At 36.9% G+C, this 23,742-nt stretch overlaps 1 protein-coding gene across 5 annotated transcripts in view; it reads left to right on the forward strand.

The window, feature by feature from the left end:
* LOC129514432 (neuropilin and tolloid-like protein 1) overlaps nucleotides 1-23,742 on the forward strand; it is a 124,546-nt gene that overhangs the window by 70,506 nt on the left and 30,298 nt on the right. For all 5 annotated transcript variants that reach the window (XM_055332995.1, XM_055332994.1, XM_055332992.1 and 2 more), the window contains exon 7: nucleotides 9,934-10,162. In XM_055332995.1, coding sequence (XP_055188970.1) covers nucleotides 9,934-10,162 — 229 coding nt within the window. The remainder of the gene's footprint in view (nucleotides 1-9,933; nucleotides 10,163-23,742) is intronic.

A 23,742-nucleotide genomic window follows, 5' to 3' on the forward strand; every position in this document is an offset into this window, starting at 1 on the left:
AGCCTTTACTTTATTTGGGTTTGAAATGCAATTTGTCTTGCCTCATCAAAGGAAGTGTTGAGGTCATAAATAATATGGAGAAGGTGTTTGGAAGATATCACTTGATCACCTGGACAAGAGACCCTACTGTGACTCCCTTTTTCTGGAAAATGGATCAAAGTGCTATGCGTAAGCCATGGGTCTAAGTATAATTACACGTATGCCCTCACTGTCAGAATCTGTAGTTTGCTCAGTTTTCAAACTATATTGTATCTTTGGAAGAAATTGTCCAGGTCTTGCAAAATCATGTATCTCTGGCATATAAAATATCTTGTGATAAGACTGGGGGACAGTGGTGAACAGGACCTAGGAGAGCGTGGCCCATGCAAAGAAGCCAGCCAGGACTTCACTGCTTATTAAGCTTTTTTTTAAAATTATTGTTATGAAAAAGTATCGGTCTAAAATGACCAAGTCTCCCAATCTTCTCATCTAGGGGTCTAGATTTTATGTTGATCACCTTGACGTTTAAATGTTGGCAATAAATTTTTGAAATTGTAAACTTACCTTATTAAACTAAATATATTACGGGTCAGATTCAGACTCAGGCCACTACTTTGGAACTAGTTCTTTAGAACAACCATATTTATCCTCTTATTAATATTTTAAGAAATACTGGGGATGATTTTGTGTCAGTCACTGTCATAGGTGGGGAGTCTTGCTCATTTGCTTATCCCTCTCCCCTTATTGTCATTCCTCAGCTATACAGTTTCAATCAAGCAGTATTGATTAATTAGGTTTGTTGTTGACTATTTTTGAAATTGAAAGAGTTTATTATTTAATTAGTAGACTTAGTGGCTCTGTAAATCCTCAAACATCATGTTGGAGAGATGAAGAAAGCATGTTATCCCTTGTCTTCATGCTTCCAGTTTACGTCTTAGACAAATATGTAACAAAATAATCCAAGGAATGAGACATGAACATTAAGATGTTCATAAGGTGTAGTAGAGAGAGGGAGAAGTCTGCATATACCTGCGAAAGTAAGACAAATGTGGAATCAAATTCAGCCAGGATGTCCACTGAATCTTTTTTTTTTTAATTTATTTATTTATGATAGTCACAGAGAGAGAGAGAGAGAGAGAGAGAGAGAGGCAGAGACACAGGCAGAGGGAGAAGCAGGCTCCATGCACTGGGAGCCCGATATGGGATTCGATCCCGGGTCTCCAGGATCGCGCTCTGAGCCAAAGGCAGGCGCCAAACCGCTGCGCCACCCAGGGATCCCTCCACTGAATCTTAATGAGAAACAACACTGTGTTAGGTAGACTAGGGAAGGGCTCTCTAGGTAGAAGGAATAGCATCTGGGTCATCAAATCAAAAGACAGTGAGCTTTTTTAGGAATTAAGTAATTGAATGTGACCAAATAAAAGCATGGAGGCAAATAAAGTTTGGAGGTGGATGGTGAGTCTTTTAGCCAAAGAGCTCTGTAGGTGGCTAAAGAACCTGGATTCATTGTGATGGCATTAGTGATATATGGAGGAGTTGAAGCAAGAAAATGATGTGATTAGTTTTGCATTCCAGAAAAATAGTTCTTCCCTGCAAAGTAGGGACAGAGGAGCGCACACCACAAGCAGAAGACTCAGGAGGCAGATGTGGCAATGATCCCCATGGTTGAGGCTAGCTTATGACGGTAGATAGGTGAAAGAAATAATCAAGATCAGTAGAGGAGAATTTGGTGGTGAATATTCAAGATGGGGCGAAATAGAGTCATCTTTGAGGATGTTGGTATTTCAGGAAACAGGTTGCCTTTCATCACTTGACTTTCCCATGGAGATGTCTCTGGGGTCTGCATACAGTTTGCAGTGTGGCATACTTTCCCCAGACTTCCAGCTACAGAGATTCGGAGCCATTCTCCATCTTCCAGCTTTGCGACTGGCAGAACTCTTTGCATCTTTGCAAATCTTTGAAAACTTTTATTGTATTAACAAGAAAGACACAGTATTCCTTTTTTAAAAAATCAAAGGCTGTTCGTGACATAAAAGCCAACCCACTCCCTGGATTATAAAGGAGCTAGATTGCAGTTTATTATGCTCTCTTACGTAATCTGTGGGTTCACATGCAAGTGCTAGTCATTTTTCTTAAACTCTATGAATGAAAGATTAAAAAAATGTTTCTAGCTGGAATCATTTGATCCCCACCTCATTGTTGTAAGTAGCATCTTTGTCACTACAGTGGTGAAGAGAGGGTTTTTATGGGAGTGTAAACACACATCGTTTATTTTTTTTTCCAGCTGTAAATAGGCTGTCTTTTGTACAATTCCAGAGCAACAATACCCAGTGTACCTGTCTGTTAGAGAATTTGGCATTCTGTGACCCAAAGGGGAAGCCGCCTGCAGAGCTAGACAAAGATGACTCTATTGTGACAGGCTTTCTCGGTTAAATTAAAGGTTAGAGGATAGGAAGTGGCTTTGAATAACTGTGGAGAAAAGCAAGAACTGGATATGACTGTCTATGTGGGCTTTCTATTTTTGTGGAGTTCCTAGCAACTTATGAGAATAGACTATCAAAGCACAAGTTAAACTTGAAGTGGCTCATGGTGAATATTTGAATGATAACTGGGGATTGAAACATCTTGCACAATGCAGGTGCTCAGTAGTTTACTGGGGTTCTATTAAACATTTTTTTTTGGTTCTACTAAAATTTATATCAAGTATATATTGCTTCTCAGACTTGACAAGTAGAAAATAGTAAAACAGATAATCACCTTTAATTAGAATGTGATTAGTCCAGAGTTTTTAGATTTTGGCATACTAGAGCCAGAAAGAACGTTGGAAATCTGATACTGGTTAGCTCTTTTAACAGATCAATAAGCTGAGACAGAATAATGAAGTCTTATATGAGTTAATAATGGAATATAGAGATATCTTTGTACAGACTCTAGAGGAAGGGTGTTGTGATGTCTTTTCCTGGATCTGGTACAGAAGAGAACCAACAGAAAAGAATGTTGGATGATCAAATCATGGTAACTATTCATGGAATTCCAATAAATAAGCCCCAGTTTACCTAATACCAAGTGAAGTATCTGTCATTCAGTTAAAACTCATGGAATAAAAAACTAATGTATATCTAGAAAAATGAACATGGTAGCATAGCAATCTTCAGACATTTAAAGGACTGTCATATGACAGAGGAACAGGAGGATAAGGATTAATCTTCATGGTTTCAAGTACTACGATCTATTTGAATGCTTGAAACTGGGAAAATATAGCTTTTGATTCAATATGAAGAAGTATTTGGTCTTTGTTTTAATAATGAAACTCCCCAAAAATCAAATTAGAGTCCATAGAAGAATGCTAATGAAGTTTGGCAGAGATTTTGCACAGTAATTTAAAAGTCAGGTAATTCTTCGGCATAGATAATATTAAACTCCTCTCATGACCAAACCTTGATGAGTCTATGCTAAGTGATTGCACAAATATTTGGTTTGTTATCACAGAGCTAAGGCACGATTTCTCTCTCCTGATTCCCCAGTCCAGTGTGATGTCACAAAACCACACTATTTAAGGATATTGTCAAATGTGTTAAGATAGGAAAAGGGATAAGTCAAAGACTTCTAAGAGTGCACAAATGAAGATGATTAACTTCATAATTAAGGTGTTGGGACAATAAATTTCTAGCTTTTAGTAATTACCCATCATTTAAAACTTCACATTAATTTTTAATGTGTTGTTACTTGATTCAAAATGTTTTGAATCAAATTAGCATTTTAAATAAAGAGGAAAACTTGACAAATATCATAGATCAATATCTTATAGTGAAGTTGTTTTGAAGTAAATTGTATGATGAACTTAATTGTAGGTGGAATCTTAAAGATGACACCCAAGATTTCCAGCCCAATCAGTGGGACTGTGAATATAAAATATCACATACCTGATTATGTTAAATTACCTGGCAAAAGGGATTTTGCTGATGCAGTTAAGATTACCAATCAGTTGGCTCTGGGTTAATTAAAAAAGTTTATCCAGGTGAGCCTAATCTAATCACATGAGTCTTCTAAAAGGACTCTCTTTTTCTTTCTTTCTTTCTTTCTTTCTTTCTTTCTTTCTTTCTTTCTTTCTTTCTTTCTTCTTCTTTCTTTCTTCTTTCTTTCTTTCTTTCTTTCTTCTTTCTTCCTTCCTTCCTTCCTTCCTTCCTTCCTTCCTTCCTTCCTTCCTTCCTTCCTTCCTTCCTTTAAAAAATTTAATTTATTCATTCATGAGACAGAGAAAGAGGCAGAGACATAGGCAGAGGGAGAAGCAGGCTCCTTGCGGGGAGCCTGTTGTGGGAATTGATCCCAGGACCCCAGGATCATGACCTGAGCCAAAGGCAGATGCTCAACCACTGAGCCACCCAGGTGTTCCCAAAGCTGGCTTTTTTCTGGCTGTAGGTAAAAGAGGAAGTCAGAGGAAGTAAGAATGTTTTCTAGGAGATCGAAGTGATCCCTGGGAAATGGTCATCAAGAAAACAGGAACCTTGGTCCTAGAATGCAAGCAACGTTGGTTTTCAGCCTCATACACCCTTAGCAGAGAACACAGTCAAGCCCATAGTTACTTGTATCCTGCAGAACTCAGGGATACTAAATGGGTCTTGTTTAAAGCTGCTCTATTTCGGGGAACTTGTTATGAGGCAAGTAGAAAACTAACACAACAGATGAAGGGTAGTAACTGAACTCACTTACAATGGTAAATTTTAGGGTTCGAAAGACTGAGTCGGCCTTTATTATCTCCTAAATGAAAATAAAAATTGGGTAAACCAAATGAAACTTTTAGCAGATAATCACCAGTGAACATGTCATGATTCCACTTTGTTTCTAACTGAAATCTCAGTTTTTATGATCAGATTTTGGAGATGGACTTGAAATATTTTGATCCTCACTGATGTAGGCCAGAAAATCATTTTAGTATGCTCATCGGGATTTCTTATAAGGTGTGTCATTAGGACATTTCAGAAAAGAGTATGATGTTCTGGTTTTCTCCTCCGAATAAAGAGGGTGCTGTTACCGTCCAAATTCATGGGATATCATGGCTAAAGGCCTGGCATGTCCAGTCATAGGTAAAACAGCAAGCACACAAGTCCTGTCCTATATACTTTTAGACTGTGGTTTTATTTATCAAAGTGGAGAGTAGTGTTGGAACCATGGACAGCGTTTCTTGGGCTGTTGTGCATTTAATTTGTATTTTCATGGCGAAAACTGTTCTGGCAAATCTTAAATAATTGCCCCAAACAGTGTCTGTTTGCTGCATATCATTGTGACATGAGGGGAGGGACCAGGTTGAAAGGTTGGTATTAAACGTTTGTTTGTAAATATATTACTTGGTAAATTGTTAGCTCAATTTACTTGCGTTAAGTACACCAAAGGGATTCTGCTCTATTAGTGCGATTTGGAAGACAGATACAGCCAGAAATTGCTTATGTGTTCTGAAGCTCCTCTGGTCCTGTTCAATAAATCATTTTGTCAGCTCAAACTCTTTGTGATTGATTAGAAAGAAGAATGCATCAAAATGATTCACTGAGAGGAGATTGTAATCTGATTTTACTGGAGTTATATATGATTCTGTTTATCATTTTCCCTTTTTCTCAGCAGAGAGATAAAGAGCTTTCTGTGGTTTTCTGCCTTAAATAAAACCCATGTCATGTGGCATTCTCCCCCGTGGTGATCTTATGGCATACGCTTTAAGCTGGCCAGATATCATTTCAATCCCAATATAAGGAAGGCTTTCATATGATGTATCCTAAAGCTAGTGTAGGGAAGCTTGATCATTCTTCTCACTAAGGATAGTTGGCTTTTGCATCAACCGCTCTGCACCCAGTAAAGCTAATATCCACTGGCATATTTTATTTCTTGTCTTAAATGATTTTAAAAAGTAAAATAATAATAATAATAATGGAATGCTTTAGAAGTGAATACATAAAATCTAGTGACTAATTGTTCACTTTCTCTATAAATAGTATCCTGTCTACCAAGAATGGCCTTTAAATAGAGAAGGTGCTTAGACCTCAGTCATTGAACTTCATTGTAAGAATATCAATTAGTCCTCTCGTATGGAAAATGGGGATGCTCTTTTGAGCTGTCGAATGAGAAACCATGGCTGAATATGCAAATTGACTTTCTAACTATAGCAGTGCTCTTCTATAAAACAAACTTAAGAAAATTTGAGACAGCCATTTATTTCAGAGGGACACATTTATTTTCTGTGAATCTCATTTTTATCTTGATTGTCAACATGTTTCCTGGCCCCTGTAGGAAAATCAAAACAGTTTGGCTTTGCTTGCTTCTTTATTTATTTTGTTGCAGTTGGTTTTCCTTAAGATTATAACTTTCTTTCTGGAACATAAGTCTGTGAGAATTAAAAAGAAAAAATTACACGAGTCTGCGCAGGTCATATGAAGGGGCAAACTACCTACCAGGCAGATGGGAGTTCAAGACTGATTTGTTAACTTGAGGGCTTGGATCACTTTGAAAAAGTTACTTAGTTTTTTTCCAATCTTGGCTTTTTCGTGGTAAAATGGTTATAACACATGTCTGTTGTTGAGAGATTTGAGCGAAATCATGTGTTAGCGCAATGTCTTAAGTTATTGCCAGTAATAGGATGCAGATAAATAATTAGCATTTTAAGCTGGGCTTCTACAGGCAATGTGAGGCTACTTTGAATATGTTTCAGGCATGTTGGGCCACTGACTCACTCAACCTGGAAACGTTAGGCTCTCGGATATCTTTCTTTCTTTAATTAGTCAAATGATTACTTGTTTTAGTTTCTGTGGGCAGAGTGTTTGGTTTTGTAGAGCTTTGAAAGGACACTGGAGGGAGGGGTTACTTTACATTAGATTCCAAAGGACCTTTTTATGTACCCTACTCACTATTTTCTCCTACTAGGAGTTTTGTATATTTACAATTGTGATTCCATATTCTTTTGAGGGCTAATAAACTGTTGGATTGATTGTATTGTATTTGAGACTATAAATGCATACTTGATTTTTGTTGCATTTAACAAGTGTATATTGCCTAATAAGCATACCTACACTTTGTAAGTATTTTTATTTTTATAGAGGTTCCAGTCTGTTTATTTTCAGCCAGGATGGGGTGATGAAAAGAGCTTTAGAACAAGAGTTAGATATCTTAATCCTATTTAAGTCTCTCACATTGATTGCTTACATCCCTTGAGTGAGCTGTTTGGTCTCCTTTGCTTCAGCTTCCTGGCAAAGGTCATTGGAAAGACCCAATCCCCTTTTTATAAATCCATGTGATAATTTGAAAAGCAAAGTAGTTGGTGAAAACTTGGAAGGTTTGAAATTTTCAAATCTGCCTTCGTAAAGGAGACATTCTGGGATTTCCCGGATAGTTTTCAGGAACATAATATTTGGTTGGGAAGAGAGAATCCCAGATGGATTACGTGAGTAATAGTTGAACTTCTGATAAAATAAAACATAACCTGAAAGTGAGGAATAGGCATACTTTCTTAGGGCATATGTTTTACGTCTGTAGTCATGGCAGTTAAAGTTAGCATCGAAGTGTTTGGAAATTTTCGAGTAGCTCCAGCTGCAATGTTACAGATTGCCTGTATACGAAAACCTCACCAAGCAAAGCATAATGAAACTCAAGGGCTTTCCACTCTTTCTCAATTTTTGCCCATTTTTTCATATTTCTCTGTTGTCCTCCTTCCTCAAGGTTATATGAGTATTTCCTGACTTGGGACACACACTTTTAGTCGGTTTTCTCTTACAAAATCCGCAGCAGACTGTTTTGTGGTTCTCTGACGTTTCAGAGTTATGTTAGAAAGACCTTGTTTGGGGGATTTTTGCAGTTGATTTTTCCTACTGCAAATAATAAGATGCCAATTAGTCTATGTAATTATTATTTATAGCACTTAGAACAGTCTGCCATATAGGACCCTGATCAATAATTGATAGGGAGCTAACAAATGAAATCAATAACAAACTAGAATTCACCAATCATTCACAGGTATGTCCTCTTACAAACTCTGATGGAGTGCCTCACATATACAACACATGGTTTAACACTTGAAATTCAAAAAGGTGTACTCCACTGCACCAGTGTTTTAGGAACACATGGTGTTAGTAAAAATTTCATAGAACCAGTAACTAAAGCTTAAAATATATTCAAAATAATATTTTAGCATAGAAGATGCAGAGAAAATTCTGCTATGGTTGGGGATTAGGAGCAGTGAGTATTTTGCACTGGGCTTGTGACAATTGAATTGGACATTGAAAAACCAGGAAGAACTCAGTAGGCAGAGAATAAGGAATGGTTACTCACATATAACTAATGTCCTGTGCATAAAGGATGACATTTTGTAAAATAAGGATGAAATGTTCAGACCTAAGAACAAAAATTTGCCAGTTCATGATTTTTAAACTTTTTAAAAAATTATTATTATAACCATTTGGAAGCCAGTTGAAGATTGTAGTGTGATTATTAGATCTGTTTCTTAGAAATATAACTTTGACGGGGCTGGGCTTTGGGAGTGGAGTGGAAAGTTAGAACCTTAGACATATCCAGGCCAGTTGGGAGACGGTTGAAATGTTATAGACCCTTCAGCAGAGATGTAAACAACCATTTTGAAGGTCAAATTAACAAGGATTGCTGCCCAATTCAGTAAGATCATTGAGGGTGCAAGAGAAATTTCTTATAATTTGAAATACAGAAGCTTTTAAATGTAAGGCAGACATCTGGAACCTGAGAAATGTTTGTTTTATGGGATTCATAGTTTATGAATAAATAAACAAAAATGAGTATAGAGATGAAAGAGATGTATTGTTAGTTGAACACATGTCTCCAGTTTACGCCCGTGTTACATTAATGGAGGGGTGTATGAGAGAAAATAGCCTGTGGCCTTTCGTGTTCAAAAACATAAAATACTTAGATATTTGTGAAGGATGCCTTCTTCGTTTTAGAACCATTCCAGAAATCCCTCTCATAGTGCACAGATTTTTTTTTTCTTTATGTCCCTTCTGTTGGTATGACATTGGTCTGTGTGTCATGGATTAATAGACACACACTTTCAACACTGAGCCTCATTCCTTTGGGCACTGGTGTGTCCTTGGTGCCTTGAATAGTGTCTGGGACAAAGTCAGAGGCCACAGTGTAGATAATGTTGAACCAGTGGGTGAATGGACAGATGACTTTTTTTCAAACCTATCTTTGGCTGAATTAATTGCTTGTGGTTTTGTAATGCACATTGGAACAGAGTCCAATAAAATCTGTTGATCATAAAACAGCATGTCTGCAGCAGTCTTATATTGTGGAAGGGTCATAGCCTAGGGAGTTAGAGACACCTTGTCTGACATCCAGTTTCTGCCACCCAAGTCTCTGTTTCACCATCTGAATAGGACAATAAAGCTTTATAGAGTAGTTGGGAGTATTTAAAAATAATCTATGTAGTATGTTGTATAGGAAATTTTTACTCATTAAATGTTAATAAAACTTTTATTTATGTGGACTTAACTAAATGGCTTGACTCTATATTGTGAGAACAGTCACAGATTAGCTCTTTCCCTTTCTCTCTTACTTTCTCTCTTTTCTTTCTTTCTTTCTTTCTTTCTTTCTTTCTTTCTTTCTTCTTTCTTTCTTTCTTTTCTGTGCTCTCCTTCAAAAATGAAACTGTGGTTGTGTGAAATGATTTAAACAAAGTGAAATCAGAGACCATGTTCTGATACCATTTCTGTTTTCCTTTAATAGTAATATATCTTATTTATTTTCATACATTTATGTGCATGAAGAAAGGAAAATAACACCTAAAAAAAATACTAAACACAGTTTGATCTTGGTTGCACAGCTTTACCTCCTCCTTTCCACAGGGGGAAAAAACATAAGATTGATTGCCATCAGGACTACCTTGTGAGACTAAAGAGAAATCCTGTTCTGTTTTGAGGAAATGACTGCATCTTTGTTGTTATCTTCCAGATTTACTTACGCTTCTTGGACTATGAGATGCAGAATTCAAACGAATGCAAAAGGAACTTTGTGGCTGTGTATGACGGCAGCAGCTCAGTGGGGGACCTGAAAGCCAAGTTCTGTAGCACTGTGGCCAATGACGTCATGCTCCGCACAGGTCTTGGGGTCATCCGCATGTGGGCCGATGAGGGCAGTCGGAACAGCCGGTTTCAGATGCTCTTCACATCCTTTCAAGAACGTAAGATTCTCTGCACTTTATTGTTTGTCCTTCACGTAGGTTCTAGGCTGCAAGGCCCATCAACTGCTAATGGTTTTTGTCCCGGCAGTGTGAGCACACTGGGGTGTGTCTCACAAGTCCTTAAAATCACTGAGATTCCCCTTCCTTCATTTTGATCCAGTGACAGGAGAGTTACACATGACATTTTGATTACCTGTTTTGGTGCAGGCATCATCGCCTTGCCTTAAGACAGTTCACTGTTCAACTGGGAAATGATGATTTGTCTTGTCTTTTGCTTAGCTCTTATGAAGTGAATGGGACTTCAAATAGACTCTGATGAAGTTTGACTTTCAATCTTAAAAACCTGCACAAAAATATTTGGTCAGGCTCTCTTTAGTAAGCTTCTCTTGCAGTCCCCTTTATTGCAAATAGGTCTGAGACAGTCGAGTTCCAATTAAAGTAGGCAAAGAGAGGGAATTGCTTGGGAAGAGAGTAAATAGAAAAAGTTTCAGAAAATATTTAAAATGGCACAATGGGTGATATCCAGAGTTATGTGCAAAGCACAGCAATTTTAGGAAATTATGTTCTAACAAATAATGAGTCATATTAATAGATATATTTGGAATGTTCTTTAGAAACCCTGAATAGCTCATGTTTAATAATGTCATACAAATGAAAAAAAAATAATCCTGAAAAATTCAGCTTTAAGAAATCAGCATCTTGTATTTTGAAACTGTATTTTTTAAATAGAAAAAACAAAATGTTTTTGAAATCCTCAAGATTTCTTGGTGATAGGCACAGCATGTGCTTTTTTTTTCCAGCTCACAAATATTAAATATACTGGACAATTATTTTATATAGTGAATAGTTTTGGCTTGAAATTCCTCTCTAATTACCCAGTTGGAGAATTCTAGGACGCCAGAAGTACCAAATGTCACTCAATCTTTCTACAACTTGATACCATCATGGAGTGCATTATCTCTCCCAGTGTTATTGCAGATTTAAACAGCATGTTGCTATCATGTCCTCATTTCAGCAGTTGATCAAAATGTTAAAGGTAGTACATCTTTATTTCAGCAAGGTATTGGGCCAAAAAAAAAAAAATTAGTCATTTTCTTGACTAGGGTAGGAAGAAATTCAAGCTACAAGATAGCAAATTTCATGTCCTCACTGCTGATCACTCCACAGTAGCCAATAGCTTTTGCCTTTGGTGAGAGGTGAAAGATACTTAATATTCTTCTCAGTCTTGGGTGATAATATGTTGAGAATTCCTGATTAAAATAATACACATATAGAAGGGCTAACCTGTATGTTATCAAGGTTTTACAAATACCACAAAAATCTTCAATTTTTGCCAAAACTGTACCATAAAATGTAATAAGGATAAAATGAAATTATATATTTATGTTTCAAATATCAACCAAAACAACAGTAGTGCAGAAGAACCCTGATGCCTAGAACTTTCTAAAGTTTTATTCCATTCAAACACAGTATGAGCTAATGCTTTTTATTTTTGTCAATTATTTAAAAAGAACCTTAGCAGTCTCGGCTTATATTAAAGAAAGTGAAATAACTCAAAGAAGATAGTCTCGTGGGAAAGCTGCACTGGTCAAACAGCAGATTACATAATCTGTTCTTTTTTGGGTTTTATGAACAAGGATGCGAGTAATCATTTGGAAGAGGTTAACCAGGATGTAAAAGCAGCTAGAAACATGAGACGAGCCCAAAGGAGAAGTGTTTGTCTTAGAGATTTTGTTGTTGTTCAAAATGTGATAATTGCCTTAGACTTATGTTGGTGATATGGATTAATGTCTGAAAGGTGAGATTTATTTGTTAAATTGTAGGGAAACGTCTGAGTGAAATTTAGGAAAGCATGTCTAGCTCATAGGAACTGAGATATTCCAAAACTGAGTTGATTCCCATAGAGGATATAGGCTGTGCATAAAGGGTGATCCCTCTGAAAACAGATCAGCACATGGCATGGATGGTGGAGGGGAATGTCTGTGTTTTGTAGGGAAAGGACTGATAAACCTCAAAGGTTCAATTAAATTCTAGCAGTGACTGAGTTATATAATTCTTTAAAATTCTGCTGATTCAAGAAATGGTGAATTATATCATACTGTGTAAATGCCATTAGAAATACTTCTATATGGGCTAAAAGATAGAGTTTTCATGCATGCACGTAAATGGTCTGCAGGTCTTCCATCATGTGGGTGGACTTTTCAATGTTGAATTCAGAAAAAAAACATGACATTCTTCCTCTGTATGAGGAAAGTACCCATTCTTTTATGTTCTTGTGCAGTGGATGGATTATCACTCTCATTTCAGTGAAGAGTATTAAAATAGCATTTTCTGTGATCATCTCATAAGTTTTACAATAAGCTTCAATTAGAATAAATTTATCCTCTGTGTCATGTTGCCATGTAGCTTTTTGATATTCTGCTTTTTTTTCTTTTTGGGGGGCTAACACTGGGTGGAATTCTGTATATGCCTAAAATCAAAGTCATTCTGTGATGAAGGGTTCACTATGGACTAAGTCTTTCTCGATTAAAATCAAAGTATTCCAGATAGGAGATGAAAATTTCAAAACAACAAGAAGTGAACTTCAATCAGTGCTGCCACTCAGAAAATGAGTGGTTTGGGTCATTTTAAGGACTCTAAATGAGGAAACAAAGGAATTCTATTTAGGGAGTTTCAAGTTCCCCAAATGGGATTGTTTTATTTGATGCTGGTGGCTAAGAGAGTATTTTGAGTTACATTTTTGTTTTTTTGATGATGACAGGTATAGAACTTATATAATATATATTATATGCATATATATAGTTTATATATAATATACTATCTTATAAATATTATATAATACATATAATATTCATATTTAAAGTATATCTCTATAATCTTACTCCATACACACCCACAGACACAGAGTAAAGATTAGAAGTATGAAATCAATGGCAGCTTTGTCTTACTCAAATAATAAGAAACCACCTTGATGTTTCTTGGTTTCTTGATATTTTTCTTGGTTGTTGACATTTATTGGGTAGTATCCCCAGCGCAGTGTTGAGAGGTGCCTATAGCATACTCAACAATATTCCAAAATCTGTCAAAAGGTCTCGTGTTGGGACCATATGATGTCTTTTTTTGATATAGTTGATACCCAATGTTACATTAGTTTCAGGTAATGAAACTTAGTGATTTGACAAGTTTATATATGATGCTATGTTCACCACAAGTGTAGCTACCATCTGCCCCATTACATCCCTGTTACAGTATCACTGACTGTAGTCCTTATGGTGTGCCTCTTGTTCCTGTGACTTATTCCTTAACTGGGAACTTGTACCTCCCACCCTCTTTGCCCATTTTGCCCAGCCTCCAACCCACCTCCCCATCAGTTCATTTGTTGTATTTATAGGTCTGATTCTTTAAAAAAATTTTTTTTAAAGATTTTATTTATTTATTCATGAAAGAGAGAGAGAGAGAGAAGAGAGAGGCAGAGACAAAGGCAGAGGGAAAGTAGGTTCCACGCAGGGAGCCTGATGTGGGACTCGATCCCAGGACTCCTGGATCAAGCCCTGGGCTGAAGGCAGGCGCTAAACCACTGAGCCACCCAGGGATCCCCTGATTCTGCTTTATGTTTTTTATATTTTTAGATATTACAGAAGAGTTTAGGGACCATCTATTCCAATCCCAAACATTGTGTGAATTGAAACAGAATAAGAAAAGATGCAGGAAGTTAACTGGATTTCCCTGCACACCCTCAACTCCATGCTTAGAGATTGAACACTACTGTGGCAAGGATTGAAGACCTGAGTTCATACTTTCTCTTGTTGATAGCTTTGTCACTTGTAAGGAATGGACAGAGCTTCTATTGTCTAAAGATGATGATGATAAAGATGGTGATAACAATAGGTAGCACTTACATGTCACTCATGTAGCTCAAATATGTCAGCAGTGGTTTATGTGCTTTAAAAACTGAATTTTGATCTTTCTGTCCTGTCTGCTGCATCTTATGTCTACATCTTATACAAACATGCTAAAATCATATAGTACACCACTTTCATATGACCTAGAAGATTAGACTCATGTAAAATTAAACAAGGGACTTCTGCTCTGGAACATACTACTCTGGACACTAATGGATGGAAATAGAAACATATTTTCAAATCATCATATTTTTACATTTATATTTTAATAAATTACAGAAAAGTGAAAGAATGTGTAGAGGGAGAAGGGAAAGAGAGACTCAAGCAGACTTCCCCGCTAAGCATGGTGCTGGATGTGGGGCTTGATCCTATGACCCTGAGATCATGACCTGAGCCCAAATTAACAGTTGGATACTTAGCTGACTGCACCACCCAGGTGCCCCTGCATCACTTTTTATAAGTCATTGATTTTACTCTAAAAATAATCACTCAATTTTTTAGAAATGTGATTATTGTTAGTATAATTTCAATATTGAGCATACTTATATATGAAAATTCATAACCAATCATGATGGAACTGCATAAATAGACATAATGGAAATGTTAGTGAAATGTGTTCAAATTGAGCTGCCTGCCAAACTTTTTCAGCTTTTTCTGTGTAACATAAATTTGCAATAACTAGAATGGATGAATAATGTAAGTAATACCTAGTTTTGACTTCTGAAATTCTGCTTTCAGCTACTCTTCTGCTTTCATTTAGAAGTTTTGCATAATAAAATCTCAGTCACTTAAGACTTGATTAATGAGTAGCATATTTCTGTTAAAAACAGACAAATACAGAGAGGTGAAAAACAAACTGTCCATTTTAAGATTGTAGCATGTTTATAATAATTTGCTAAAATGAGATAATTTACTTAATTTTTTATTTGTGGCAAAGACTGTGTCAGGTATAAACTATAGATTTGTTTACAATGAAGACATACATACAATTGCACCCAAATTCAAAGGAAAATGGAGTTGAAGGCAGAATTTTGAGATGAACCAAAAGATTCCCACCTCACATCCCTTTTCCCTTGAGGTAGGCAGAACCTGTGAATCCTTTGGGATAGTGGTTCCATGATTAAACTGCATTCTGGGGACACCTGGGTTGAGCGTCTGCCTTCGGCCCAGGGAGTGAGTGATCCCGGGGTCCTGAGATCAAGTCCCACATCAGGCTCCCTGCACAGAGCCTGCTTCTCCCTCTGCCTGTGTCTCTGCCTCTCTCTGTGTGTGTCTCTCATGAATAAATAAATAAAATCTTTAAAAAATTTAAAAAATTAAACTACATTCTGTGGCAAAAGTGATTTTGCAACATGCAGATGGCCCTTAATCAATTGGCTTTGCGTTCATCAAGAGGGAGATTTTCTTGGGTGGATGTGAGTAATCAGGTGAGCTCTCTGAAATAAGGGGAAGCATGGGCCAGAGGAACTGCTGCCCTGCAGGAAGAATGCAGACAGGTATGTTGTGTACTGCCTGCCTGTGAGAGGGGCAGCCTTGGGGAGCCCAGAGCATCTGGCTGACAGCTCGCAAGAAAATGGGAACTTCAGTCACACGACTGCAAAGAAGTAAATTATGCCACCAACCTGAGCAAGTTGGGAAGAGAACCCTGGCCAAGGTGCAGTCCACAGCCCCAGCCAACACCTTGTTTGCACCTTAGGAGACCCTGTCAGAGGACCCAGTGCTCGGACTTCTGGCTTTGTGTGCTTATAAAATGGGTGTTGTTTTAAGATGCTAAACTTGTGGTGGTTGTTCCACAGCAGTTAGAAAAGCACTGCGGATTTTGGTACTGAAAGGGAGCTGTTGCTGTAATGAATACCTGAAATGTGGACTGGAAGGGTCAGAATACTAGTGAGAAGATGTCACCAGAAGCCCAAAATTCTTGTGGTGGGAGCTATCTGATAGAACTGCCCAACTTCAAACATATGTCACCTTTCAAAGAAGGGAAGAAAGACTCCTAGAGCAGCACCAAGAATGTCAAGGTGAAGCCCACCCTGACAGAGGGTTTTTCCTCAAACTAGAAACATAGTCCAGAGAAATCCAACATTTACTCTGCTGGACTTCAAAACTATTGCTATTTACTCTCCATTCTCCCAACTGGAATCTCTATGGCCATTATGCTGCGCCTTTCCCACCATTGTGTTTTGGGGTATTGGGGCAGGTGGCTTGTCTCTTTGGTTCCCTGGGTCGACAGGTGGAGGGGAAATGGGCCCCAGGGCTGCAGTTCAAGGACTGCACCCAGGAGCCTCTTCTGCACCACATTTACATGGTTCAGATGTGAGCTTTGGGACCTTGAGCAGGTGCTGCATTGCAGTGACACTCGTGGGAGACTTCAGAAAGAGAGTTGCTATTTTGCATCCATGAAGGAAGTGAAGCATGGGAGTGGGGGTGTCAGCCAGCTGGTGGGCTGTGACAGGCAGAGTTTTGTGATGACCCCAGTATTATCTATCTCCTGATGTACAGGCCTTGCAAACACCCCTCCCCTGGAGTGCAGGAAGAATCTGAATATCACAGAATGTCACTCCATGATTGTTGTTACCTTTTGTGGCAAAGGGGATTTTTCATAATAGTTACCATCCCCAAATCAGTTGATTCTAAATTAACCAAAGGAAGACTATCCTAGTGGGTCTGACTATACACAGCAGATATTGGTAATAAGCTTTTTTGAAAGAAGGTGGAAAGGTCAGGGATGGGAGACGTCAGAGGCATTCTAAGCTGTAGCAAATATCCTGTGGCTGTAAGCACACTGCCCTATTGTAGGGAAGGCCATATGGCACAGCGTGTGGGTGGGTTTTGTGAGCTGAGAATGTCACCCGGTTGACAGCCAGGGGGTTGACAGCCCCATAATCCAAGAGACCGAGTTCTGCCAACAACCAGAATGAGCTCAAAGGGGACCCCATGCTCCAGATGAACCCCAGTCCAGTTGCCTCCTTGATGTTGGCCTTGTGAGACCCTAAGGAGAGAACCCCCCCGAACACAGACTTCTGACTTATAGAACTGTGAGATATAAGTGGGTGTTGTTTTAAGCCAGTAAGGTTGTAGTAAGTTGTTACTCAACAGTAGAAAACCAAAACACATTCTTTTTGTAATGAGGTGTGCTTTTGAATGCAATTGATTATCCAGATGTCTATCTACATAAGTTACTTGCATATAGTAACTAACATTATTTTTTATTAACTGTTTATTGCTGTTTCTAGATTCGGTAGTTGAGGAGCTGTGGGAAGATAGCATTGCAGGAAATATATAAAAAAAAAATAATCCCTCCAACATCAGCTTGACCCTAAAGGTTGAGTAACCACTCCAATGTCATACCTAGTCATCAGGGTTTTCGTTTTGATGATTTATTCATATGCCTTCATTTGTTCTTTTGTTCCTTCCACAAGCATGTGAGCAGCCAGGCGCTGAGGTGAGTGGATGGTTGCTCCTCTTACGGTGCTGCCACACTCACTCAAACTAAATTCCAGTATGTGACTCACTTCAGAAAATGTTCATTTATGTTTGGTACTTTGCTCCGCAGCTTCACCACTTTGTCCTTTATTTCAGCAAATTATCCACTGAGACACTGGATTCTTTTCTCATAGGAGATTTTTGCTCTTCCTCTAGCATTTGTTATTAGTAGGATTTTTGCTCTTCTGCCACAGTGATCAATTCTTATTTCACCATTCAGTTTTATTATCGTTTCTTGTTTGGAGCATATTTTGGCATGCCATCTGCCTCTTGTGTACATAATTTACATTCCATCCTCAACAGTGCATGTTCCCAGTTTTGCAGTATGCAAGTGCACTTGTCATAGGACATCAGTAAACTAAAGCTGGTGAATTCTAAGGGAGAGAAAGTATAGAGATATTTGATTATGAATGTAAGATGCACCAAGTTCACTCACACTCTGAGATTATACACCAGGAAATATTGATGACGATCAACTCACAGCAATAATATTTAATCTCTTCTCTAGAAAAAGCAAGGGAAAACACATTCACAAGTTTGGAGTAAATGGTGAGATGGAAAGGCATTGTATCTACATGTATTTCATGCAAGGAGAAAACATGCTGTTTGTTACAGGAAGCAGTGTTGCCAATTATAACACAGACAAAAATGTAAAGCGATGTTTTTATTGATAGAGATCTCCATGCCTCAGTTTTGAGTTGGTGTGCTTTAAAAAGTTTTAAGACTACTCCATAATATAGGAAATATTTACTTATATCTGTCCTACAGCTGCATAAATACCAGATGGCATAGATTGAAATTTCAGTAATATATGAAATAGGCTGGAAGACTGCTGTATATCTCCTATTTTGGCACGTCTTTCTCAAGCAGACATAAAACCCTGTACGGATAAGAGAACATATCACATATATAAATATCCAAAATTTAAGATATGTATTATTATAAAAACATAATTAAAATTTAAAAATGAAAAGCTTAATTGAATGATTGGCAACATAAACAGCAGGCAGTGGGGTAAATATTCTTAACCTGAAAGGAGTAAAGATGCTATAAGACGATTAGAGAAAGTTATATAAGCATACCAGATAAAAATGGGGCAAATAAAGTGAGAAATAAATCCATGAGAAGCAAATGGCCTGTTGGTACAGGAAACACACACGTTTCTGTATTAAAGAATAAAAGGATATAAATTCCAATAGGAAAAAGACCTCATTTTCATCTATCAAATTGTTTAAAAAAATAGCGATAATTACCCAGTTTTGAGATAGTGTAGTAAAATGAGAATATATGTATGCTGGTAGGAAAGGGGAAGTTTTCTGAGGGGTAACTTAGCAGTATGTGTCAGCATTCTAAAGCAGGTTTAAAAAATAAAAATGAAGTCTCTCCTACTGATCTAAAGAGTATACCTAGGAATGTGTATGTTAGTGATAAGTAAGATTAGTATCATTAAAAAAAATGAAACTTGCTTAAGTGGCTTGGTTAACTGGTTCTTGGAACATGCATATATTCTTTGCACCCTTAAAATGATGTATTAGACTGATACTAACATTGAGTATATGAAAAAATAAAATTTTAAAAGCAAGTAGCAAACAAAACATGTGCAAGTATACTTTTGTAAACATGTGCGATAAATATTTAATATAGAGTATTTATTATATATGTAATACATGTGTATTAATAGTGACATAATAGTAATGATTTTTAGGTGATAATTTTTTTTTTTGATTCTCAAGGTTTTATGATTTTTCTACAATGAGCAGTTTTTTTGGTAAACACTTTTTAAAGCAATAATATAACTTTGATAAGACTTTGATATGACTTTCTGAAGAGATTTATTAAATCTAAGAAAACGAGTATATACGTTTTTATGTGTATATATAATATATTGTATATTATATATAATTTTATATATTTTATAGGTATGTATGATATATAAATAAATACATTTTAAGTAGACTCCATACCCAGCATGGAGCCCAATGTGGGGCTTAAACTCACAACCCTGAGATCAAGACTTGCGATCAAGAGTCAGACACTTAACCAACTGAGCCACCCAGGTGCCCCATACATATGTTATTTTCTGTGTTGAGAAAATCAAGACCCATGTACAATGTCAGGAAATGATAACTGATCGAGTTTTTTGGGGGTGGTAATTATGCCAGTAGGTAAGGACAGGTCACTATCTAATGACCTGTTCTTTTAGACTACATAATTACCAAGGTCTCCACTAGAATTTCTGCACTTTTTACCTCCAAGACCTTCTTACTTGATGGCTTTTATATAGCATGACAGATGCTGATGATTGAACCTGCATTTTTGTAATGTCCTTGGAGAACTAGAGGTCACATCAGTCCTTCCTCTGCTGGGTGATATGATTAAATCATTGAATTTCTGCTATTATCTTAAATGATGTAAGTAGTTAGAAAATGTTGCTCTTGACCCATTTCACAAATCGTGACTCAGGAGTTGCAGGGTGTCCTGGTTGAAAACCATCACCCTCCTACATCAGAGATCTCATTCTTCACATTTCTTATTTCTGGCCTTTCCTGCCCCCGTTGTGGTATTGTGTGGTCATACCTACATCTACAGGGGCTGGTGGATCGTGTTCTGATTACCCTCAGAAATGAGCTACTTGATATAAATAGGCATTTTGGCTTCATTCCTAGTGCTGCTGTAACAGATTACCACAGATTTAGTGCTTAAAACAATATAAATCTATTATTCGAAATAGATTTCAGTGGGCTGAAACCATGGTGTCAACAAGGCCACTCTATTGGGAGGCCATAGTGGAGAGTGCATTCCCTCACCTGTCCCAGCTTCTAGAGCTGTTCCTGCCTTCGTGGGTTATATAGCTCCTCCTTCAAAGCCAGCAAGGTAACCTCTCATATCTTGTCACTTGCTTGTTATATCACATTCTGCCCCTTGGAGCTCCTCCCTCCCTCTGTAAAGATACTTGTGATTTCATCAGAAATCCAGAATAATCTCCACATTTTGAAGTTCTTACTCACATCTGCAAAATCTCCTTTGCATAAAAAGCAGCATTCACAAATTCTGGGGATTAAGATGTGGGCATCTTTGGGAGCCATTATTCAGTTTACCACAGTAGATCTGATGCTCTTATTTTGTGTTTATTTGATTTATTTTCATTGAAGTGACATACTCTTCATCTGAAATTATAAAAAAAAAAAAAAAAGGTATTTGACTTGAAGACCAAAGGTACACAGCACCAAGTGGTAATGGTCTATCTACACACATGTCCCATTCATGCCCTACTACTGAGTAAATAGTCTTCTGTATAATGAAAGTATTTAAAAATTAAATATTTTTATTACTATAGAAAAAATACAAAAAGGGGATGCATCAGAAACCTATAATTTTGGCAAGTATATACGTGTTTAGAATTCTAAAATTAATGTTAGACATTTTTCAAAACAGAATTACAAATCTGAAAAAACAAGTGTTTTGTTGTTAAAAAAAATTGAAATAGGATGAGAATGTATGTAAGAGTACCCATTTGGTACCAGTCAGTCCATTCTGCTCCTTTCTTACCTGTAACACCTTGACTTTAAGCCTCAATTTCTTTTCTAGAAAATGAAGGAGACATTATAGAACAACTGTGAGTTTTAAATATGTGTTCAGAGCAAATGGCTACTCTTGTGTTTGTTAATGGAATAACAACCTATGGAAATCTTCACAGTAGTTTCTTACTTGCAAATTTAATGAGAATTTTGAGCAAGGGATAATAATATAAAATTGTATAATCTAAAGAAAAAAATTGTATAATCTGCCAGGGACCCACACCCTCCCCTTCTTTTTAAGCATGTGGTTGAGTCCAATTGTAGCAGGAAAAAAACAACCATCAGAAATATTTTAATATTTTAATTTAATTATTAATGGACATTTATTGTTGACTGTCATTTAACTCCAATTATGTTTTTTTAAAAGTATGCATATAGATATACAGGTTGGTGGAATAATTAAAATTTAAAATCAATTTCCTTGAGTATTTTAGACCAAAATCTTTAAATAATGTTGGTTTCTATGTTTATTTGTTGAATTACTTAGAAAACTTCACAGAATTTCCATTGAACTTTTTAGATCAACGTGGTCTCTAGTTAAATTGTCAGTCTGCCAAGAATCCTGTGGACAAGAATAAAGACAGTAAATTCCTTGTAATTTTTGGTAGGATCCTCGGGGATAGCATATATTGGTCCCTTTGATGCTAGCTTTACAGCTGCTGTAGTTTGTGTCTACCACTGAAAACAGACTGTATATAGTTGTTGGATGGAAACAGGAAACTATTATTCTGAATTGTTAGCCTTTGAACTAAGAGAATCACAAACTTAAGGTTATGATGGTCCATGTTTTCTCCACTCTAATCTTTATTTACCTCAGTTCCCACTTTAGGGACTTGGCATGTTCAACAATGAAACCAATTATAGTAACTTTAACAGAACAGCAGGTCTAACCAACTGTTGCAGGCATGTGTACAGCAGTCATGAAAACAAAGCCTGAGACACACGTCCAAGTACTAATAATAATCAGAATACAGATTCCTCCAAAGAAATATAATATATTCCTTATGGTCATTATAGCTTTGTCTAACTGCAGGTAGTGAAGAAATCATCATGTAGCTGATCCAAAGCAGATATAATTATAGTATAAAAATGTATGCTCATTCTTGGAATCAAACAGAATGGATAAGTCATGATGGGGCTCATGTCCTATGTGAGGAAAGAAATGGCCTCTATCTATCGAATATAATTTCCTCATGAAGATGCTTTTCTTTTCTTAATGTAATGTCTTTTTGGAGCCATAGCAATGTACGATTCTAGCAGAAAGATTGGGGGAATCTAATAAATGTGAGTGGGATTAAATTGAAATTTGTGAATAGATTTTCTTGTATTTAAAAAAAAAAGAGATTAAAATGTATCTTAATAATACTGGATATTTTGACAGATAACTAAGTCACATTGGAACATAGAGTTTTAAAGGCCGATATTGATCTTTCAAAAAATATATGAAGATGATAAAGGAGATGAAGAGAAGAGACATAAATCTACTTCTGCCCTGAAATCTGGTCAACATTTTTCAAATAAAATGTCATTTTCTCTAATTGCATAGCCTTAGGGCCTTTTTAAGTTTAAACTATGGTTGCAGGGGAAATTTTTCCATTTATTTTAGGGAAAAACAAAACGTTTGTTTTGGAGACAATTCTGAGGCCAAATATATTTATTTTTTTTCATTTTATGTGTTTGTAATTAGAATGCCATGACTTAAAATTATACTTAGCAGCAAGCTATAGACTTTTGAATGCAGTTTTTGAAGTTTTTGAATTCTTACTCAGATACTTAAGTCAAATTGATACCGCTGATGTTTTATTTTCTTCCCTTAAGTTCATTAAGAAAAGTTTAGCTCTTTGTTAGAAATTAAATCATTTTCAGAATTTAATGGAAATTTGGCACTTCACATCCATCTTGCTGTTGAAAATTTTTTTGTTCTGATACCTGTCAGTCAACAAGTATTTATTTAGCATCTCCAAAATGGCATGTGTTATTCAAAGTGCAAGTGAGAAAGCAGTGCACAAGATAACTCCCTTGCTTTGCATTTTTATAAGAGGAGGGAAAAGATGTACAGAGAAGTTAATTAAAGAAGATAAACTCAAGTCCTAATAAGTATTATGGAAAAACAACAACATAGGTAACATGGTGAAGAAGAGTGTGGATCTCAGTGTCCCGTGGTTATGGTGGGTGACACTGGAGTTCAAGAGGCAGCTGGGTCAAGATTTTGAATGAGCAGAAGGGGTATTGAGGAGTTTGGATTTAATCTAACTTTTAAAGTAAAGTTTTGGAGTTGAAACTGGGGTGAACCATAGTCTGATTTATACTTTTATTTCTTATTCTTATTTTTAAAAAGATTTTATTTATTTATTCATGAGAGACACACAGAGAGAGGCAGAGATATAGGTAGAGGGAGAAGCAGGCTCCCTCTGGGGAGCCTAATGTGGGACATGATCCCAGGACCCCGGGATCACGACCTGAGCCAGAGGCAAATGTTCAACTACTGAGCCACCCAGGTGCTCCTGATTTACACTGTTAATGAAAGTCTCCTCTGGCTGCTGTGTCCATGGATCTGCTATAGAAGAACAGTTGGTGGCAGATGGCCATGAGCCACTTGTACCAGTGGAGACCACAA

The sequence above is a fragment of the Nyctereutes procyonoides genome, unplaced genomic scaffold, assembly GCF_905146905.1.
Source record: "Nyctereutes procyonoides isolate TBG_1078 unplaced genomic scaffold, NYPRO_anot_genome, whole genome shotgun sequence".
In the NCBI taxonomy this organism is placed as follows: Eukaryota; Metazoa; Chordata; class Mammalia; order Carnivora; family Canidae; genus Nyctereutes; species Nyctereutes procyonoides.